A 7,276-nucleotide genomic window follows, 5' to 3' on the forward strand; every position below is an offset into this window, starting at 1 on the left:
AACATCAAAGGAGAAGAAGATATTTTAATCAGAACATGAGTTTGAGTAAGCTTTTTAATTTTTAATGCATATAGTTAAAACTTATAATATTTAATTTAAGATTGTACTGGATTAGTAACAAGCAGGTTATACATCGAACATTTGCAACTAAAGAAAACTTACTTATTTTTCTTTATTTTTGTGAACTTTTTATTGTAATATTCATAATAGTTCTGGAAATGCAACTGTTTAAAATATAGTCCTTCATTTGTGATAATACTGCATTTTAAATTGAAAATAACAGCCCAGTTTTTAATTAATAAATTTAATAATATTTTTGGAAAATTATTTGAGCCGTTAAATATTAATAAGCTTTTGCAATAGCCAATTTGTGTTTTGGTTCTTATCTCTTAGGGATCTAAGAAAGGGCTTCGAAACACGGAAATCGGTCAAGAACATTCTAAACAAATTAAATCCAATCACTAGATTAGATTTACAGATAAACTATGAAACATATACAACTACGCTATATCGGATAAATTAGTTGTTCATCTGTTTTTCTCCTTTTTCATTTTTAGTTGTCAATATGTATTTTCGAAATTATTGGTTATTTTTAGTTTACTTGCTGTTTTCCACAGCTTCAGCTGAAGATAACGGTTGTCAAGAATGTGTATCATCCTCCTGCGATCCTCCAAGAAATTGTAAAGCAGGTTTGGTTAAAGACGCATGTGATTGTTGTTATCATTGTGGAGTAAAAGAAGGTGACAGGTGTGATCATAGAGATCTTCCATCTGAAGGAGCTGGGCGCTGTGGTGACAATTTAGAATGTCAAGTGAGGAATGATCTAAGTTGGGATGATCCACCAGAAGCTGTGTGTGTTTGTAAACAACATATTCCAATTTGTGGAAGTGATGGAATAACATATGAAAACATATGTCAATTTACAGAAGCACGTTATTCAAAAAGAAATGGCTTAAGAGCCATTGCTTCAGAGCCTTGTATCAAAAGTAAGTATTTTATTGTGATTAGCGTTTTACAGAGATGCCAAATTGTTACGGATTGCGGATAAGTATTTCTAGTGGTAGCGAAATGTATGTTTTAATGTATGATTCCTGGTTTGGTATATTCAATTTATATGATTTATGCCCATCACTACTTCGAAAAAATTGAAAGACTTATATGAAATGCCACTTTGTTAGAGTTATTTTTTGTTGATCCGTTTGAAAATTTAGCAAAATTAACTGAAAATAAGCACAATTTAGTTAAAGTTTCTTAAAGTATTTTGAAGAATCCAAAGCAGTTAGTATTTCTGGTTTTATCGAAGATGCTTCATTTTTGGAGAAAGATTTTATTACATTGATACAGAAATAAAAACGAAATTTGTCTAATTTTGCCAATACTTTGAAAGGCTAGCTACAGAATAATTCAAACTAAGTTGTAATATGAATATTTGAATTATCTAAATTTAGTTATAAGCAAAATAACTTTAAATGAAATTTATTAACACAAGAATCAACATAAATTGTTTTACCACTGGAAAAAATATTTTCAGAAAGCGTTGGAGTTGACGAACCTAATTTAACCCATTCCACACTAACGTTGCTTTTGCGCAACTTGTTGAAGCTTTGTAAAAAAGTTCCTTTTTTGAAAAAGTAGTAGGTAATGAGCACTTGAGTTGATAATTTCCAATGTGACTATTATTTTACTTATAAAAATTGTTGCAAAAGCATAGTTACAGATTAAAATATAAATACTTATATTTATTTATTTTGGTATACACAAATGTCTTTGTTTTACGAATAGTAACCTAAAGAAATGAAATATTACCAGTTTTTATCTTTTATGAAAAATGTGAATTAGAGTTTTGACCTTTAATGAATATTCTTAAGTCATGAAGCAATTTTCCAATTTCGGGAGGATGGTACAAAAATGAGACCAATAAAAAGAAATTGGACCATTGGAAAAAATAGGACCGGTTCAGTAATGGCCCTTCTGTCAACACATTGCAGTCTGACCAATAGCAAGTTTTAGTCTGTATGTGCCGTCTAGAAAATACAAACATTTATTAAATTCATCGATTTGTTATAACTTTACGTCTTAAACTATGGAGCTTATAACAAAATGATTCATGTTTTCTTAGCACCAAGAATAAGGACCCCTCTTCAAAATATTCTAAATGTAACAGGAAGTTCTGTTGTACTGACGTGTGAAGCAAATGGTTGGCCAATACCTGATATCCATTGGATTTTGCAGCAAAATGGAAGGCGCATTCAATTTCCAGGTATTACAATTGCTTAACTATTAACCCATTATTCACCAAATAGTAGTGTTTAAATAATATTTTCTATATTAATTTTTTAAAAAATTTAAGTCAACCAGAAAATTATTTAAAAAACACTCCTCCATAGAAACTTTTTGTTTCATTTGAAAAATATATACAGTTCCATAAAATTTTAGAAAACAATACAAAACGTCAAAAAACAATCAAAATCTAAAATGAGGTCAGATCCCAAAAGAAGTCATCTTAGTTTGCAAGCTGCTCTAAAAATAAAATGTATAGTATCATTTTTATTAGTATTAACAAATTAAATTATTAGGTTTCACTTTCAGATTAAATTCTCAAACCCTGAAATTCAATGTTTCAAAACTTGGAGTTTCTTTTAACAATGTGGTAATTGCAAACTTGCTGGAATTGGTTTAATCATTATTTATTTTTGCTGCCACTTTTTAAATTTTCAAGATACTAAACAAATTCAAAGATGCCAACTTTCTATGCTTCGTGAGAAAGTGTTTTCAAGTGGGTGCAAAGTTTGTATTTTATTGAATGAATCTTTATTTAATAAATTTGATTTAAAGTTATTCACCACATCACTACAGGTTAATCCCTTAGGAAAATTTGTCTTAGGAACTTCTATGGTAATCTACGACAACCATGAAAACTTATATGGCAAGATACTTTAGTCCTATGATAAACATAGAAATTCGTGCAGCATTTATATGGCAAGACACCATACGCCTATGGTTATACCATATAAATTTGCATGGGATTCATATGGCAGGGCACCATAAGCCTATGGTAACCATAGAATTTGTTTGGTATTATATGGTGAGACACCATAACCTTATGGTATGTTTAAAGGTAAAAACCATAGGTTTATGGCAAACACACTATACGCATGCGTCATTGATATGGGAGAGTGGACATGGTTGGAGAAGTAAGTAGGCATGTTGTACTGCAACTCCGACGATCCAGATCCATTTTGCGTTAATTAAACCAATCCATCAAGAACAATAGTACTTTTCAATACAGTTCGCCCGCCTTATAGAAATTTGTAGTTATTTAAAATTATTTTCGGTTATTTTAACGAAAAAGCCTCATTCCAACTTCAAAAATTTCCGCTGCCAACGAGTCGACGGCAAGGCATGTGCTTGGCGCCGTCTATACTAATGATGTGTGAATTTCATTAACATCAAATGTTAGATTTTGTTCCTTTCTTTGATATTGTGTTCAATCTTTGACGTTGTGCTCAATTTTGGATTAATAAACAGTAGAGAACCCACAAATCAGCAAGTCCATTCCATTTTTTTTTTCATTACTCATATTGCCTTTATTGTTTTCGAATTAATTTTTTGGAACTTTTAAATCATCTGATTTATTTATGCAATTCATTTAAGCATTATTTATGCAATTATTTTGCAAAGAATCAGTTGATCATTCTTGTATACCATAATATGTAACTAATTTCAATATCTTTATAACGATATGAAATTCGTCAAATGCGATTCGCACCACTTAACTCTACGGACTCTACCTGATTGATGAAGGAATGGGTAGGACAGGGACTCCGTCCTCTGTTGTTGTATGATGCCTTTAATCCCCAAAAGCGATTTTTACCTCTTCATCTGATTTAAAAATCATGAAAAAAATAAATCAGGTGTTAAATAAGAAATCAAAGATGAAAATATATAGAAAAACTAGTCAAGAGACAAGAGAGTCTGCTGATTCGTTGGAGGGACTTCGTATAATTTAATATATCAAAATAACTCCAGGGTTACCACAGGCTACAAAAATGCAAAAGTTGGTACTTAATAACACTCAAAATTTTATTAAAAGAGATTAAAATTTGTAACTTTTTAAAGCATTTTTTTTTCAGTTTACTATTAAAAGTGAATGCAAAGATTGGTTTTTTGGTAAAAGAATACATTAGCAGGTTTGCGTGCTTTTAAACCTTCGTCAAGTGGAAGGACAACAGAACAATAGAGAGAATGATACAGAAGAACAATACAGAGAATGATAGCACGTTGAAGACAGAGAGTCATATAGCAGTGCTCTGGAACTGGGCACCTGGGCCGTGAAGCTGTCCTTATTCCAACAGTCACGAATTTGTTTTCAAGTTTGTTTTAACACTGTGGGGTCAGCTGTCCGAGTGGTAGCTGGATATGTAGTTCAAGCACTTTGATCGAGGAAATCAAAATAATTGGAAATAATAAGAAGCAGCTTGCTCAAAAACTTTAGTTTGCTGACTGTAGATGAGGATGATGTTCATGCACTTTGCTCGGAAAATAATATAGGTAAAAGTAAAGATGCAACTATCCTAAAATTTTGTTTGCAGATGAGAGTAAAATATCAGCATGAGGGAACGCGTCTTGTATTCTTTTCGCAGGTTGAACAGTTACTGCATTTGAAATTTTGTTTTTTGTGGAATTGGAGTTTTAAAATTGGAGTTGAAGTTTGAATTGAGATTTGTAGCTGAAACTGGAGTTGAGGCTGTGAAGAGGTTTAATGCCAATATCTACTAAAAGCATCGATAAGTCAGGAAAGAGCTGGGTCACAGAACTTTTCATAAGGGTTTAATATTCAGTAAAAAAATTATTGGTTGCTGCTGTTTAACCAAGATTTTCAGGGCAGAAAAACGCCAAGAACTGAAATTTTCTCTAACTCTGACAGAGCATAAGTCTGAAAAACAATAACGAACATTGAAAACAAGCGCAAACTAAGTGATATACTAATAATATACCAAAACAAAACTTAGGGGTGTTGTTGCTTGCTAAACATATGATTAACCTCGTGATAGACATATGATTAACCCTTAAACATGTGAAAAAAAATCTAAGTCCCTACATAATCAACCCCAAAACATTGAATATCTAAACATAACCCTCAAGCGTTACTAAACTTATGATTAACCCCTTGATGAACATATGATTGACCCCAGGTGATAAGCCCCATCAAACATACTTCTATTTCATTTTTAAAGAAATTACCTTGGACTTTTAAACTTTCTACAAAGAAAGAAGAAAATTTTAGGAGTTCAAACTTGCATGATATTAATTTTTATTAACTACTTCAATATAAAAAAGCTAAGCCAATTATAAAATGCAACTATCAAAATTTCAGATTTTTGTCTGATTTTCAAAATAATGGCTGGTAAGATCATTAGTTACATACACAGGAGTTGAACAAAAGTATGGAAACACTTTAGGAAAAAATATTTCTTTTACGCAATCATTTTGAAAACTTTTTAGAAATGGTGTCCTTTTAGCCATGCAAAATTCGGATCGACCAAAATGAGTGAAGGTAATTAAAACCCTTTTATCTTTTGAATACCGCTATAATTCAAAAAGCATTGTTCTATAAACATTGCAATCTCATAGAATGATTTCAAAACTTCTGGTATTAAAGCTAGAAAGAAGTTTTTAATTTCCAACGCTCATTTTAGTTCGTTCCGAACTTTGCATGCATTAAAATCACTCCTTTTCTAAAAGTTTCAAGCATGATCATTGATCTCAAATATTTGCTGCTTAAAGAAATAATGCTAATATAGAGCTAGTATAGAAGTGTTTTATTGATTTTGTCCAACTTTTGTACGTAGTATAAAGAAATCGAAAAACGTCGCGGATGACGTTTTCGAAAGATCCAATCAGAGCTCTCAGAATCTTTCTTCACATTGAATAGAAGTAAGGATTGTTTTTATGCATTAGGTATACATCCGGTATGTTTGAAAAGGTGTACTATTCCATGCAGCATCGATGCAATGCGTGCGTCCAGGCAGGTGGTCTAAACTTTGAGTTGTAAATGGGTAGCATATGTGGTAATACAAGTAAATTTAAAATGATCTAGAATAACATTCTTTGCGCCCGTTTTTCTACATACAATTGACCATCCCCTCTAGAATTTTTGTTGCCCCTCTAGCATTTTTATTGATGAGTCCTTTGAGAAAAATTATAAAATCTATGGGAGACACACCTGGTGGTCACAGTGGTCATGGTATTGATCCTTGTTTTTTTACAGAAATATTTTCCAGTGTTTTCGAGCAGCGTCTGCGACCCTATGTTCCAATGGGATTATTTTATTCTTTTTATATGCCTACTGTTGATTTAACTATATTTTTTTCAGGTAACAGGACTGATACATCTATACAATCTCGAAACGGGCCAAATGCTGATGAAACTACTAGTTGGTTATTATTCCGCAGCCTCTCTGAAGATAATGCAGGGACATATATTTGCAAAGCTCAAAATTATATAGGGACAGATTCAAGTTCTGCAACTGTCAATGTTTTAGTTTAAAATATTCAATTTTTAATTTTGAACATAGAACAGGCCGTTGCGCCATCAGATCAAACGTTCTGCTTATTCTATCCAGCTAAATTTCCGAGATAGATCAAGATAGTTACATATTTTTTGCGAGGAGTATGGCTCACTGCTAAGCCATTGTCTTTTGTGACGAATAAGTCTAATCACTTGCATTTTGTTTTGATGCAAAAAGTACTTCTGATGAAAAAATGATTAATTATTATGATTACATGAATCGGATATTTTTTAAGAGCTAGTCACATTTTAGATTCAAAATATTATCATTACTGTACAATATCAGATCAAAATAAAGATGCTAATATTACCAATATGCGTATTATGGTAAACTAGACAATTTTATTTCTCCAAGTCAAATTTTATGAGTGGTTTTATTAAGTTATCAGTCTTTTCTTTTTTAGAAAAATTTCATGGAACAGTTGATAGTAAGTGAAACCCAATGTGAGTGACCTCAAATAGGAAAAATTATTTAAAAAAAACGTTAGAATTTTTTCATAAGACGAGTTAAATGTTTCATTGAAAATTCATTTTAACTTCAGTTTAACTTTAGGCATTATTAAGATAATTTTAGGTTGATCAGTTTTAACATTTAAATATATTTCCTATAATTATAAAATATAAGTTATTAAATATATTTCAAAAAGTTTAGCTAAGGCTATTCTGCTCTAATAAACACACGCAAAGGATGCCGATGAAATTAGAA

The 7,276-nt window shown here is 31.3% G+C and overlaps 1 protein-coding gene across 1 annotated transcript; it reads left to right on the forward strand.

The window, feature by feature from the left end:
• Positions 1–465: 465 nt before the first annotated feature.
• LOC107439092 (insulin-like growth factor-binding protein-related protein 1) lies at positions 466–6,886 on the forward strand. Its single transcript, XM_016051567.3, has 3 exons — positions 466–986; positions 2,120–2,260; positions 6,377–6,886. The coding sequence occupies exons 1-3, from the start codon at positions 566–568 to the stop codon at positions 6,547–6,549; spliced, it is 735 nt and encodes a 244-aa protein (XP_015907053.2). The 5' UTR covers positions 466–565; the 3' UTR covers positions 6,550–6,886.
• Positions 6,887–7,276: the final 390 nt, after the last annotated feature.

Source organism: Parasteatoda tepidariorum, chromosome X2 (assembly GCF_043381705.1).
Source record: "Parasteatoda tepidariorum isolate YZ-2023 chromosome X2, CAS_Ptep_4.0, whole genome shotgun sequence".
NCBI lineage: Eukaryota > Metazoa > Arthropoda > Arachnida > Araneae > Theridiidae > Parasteatoda > Parasteatoda tepidariorum.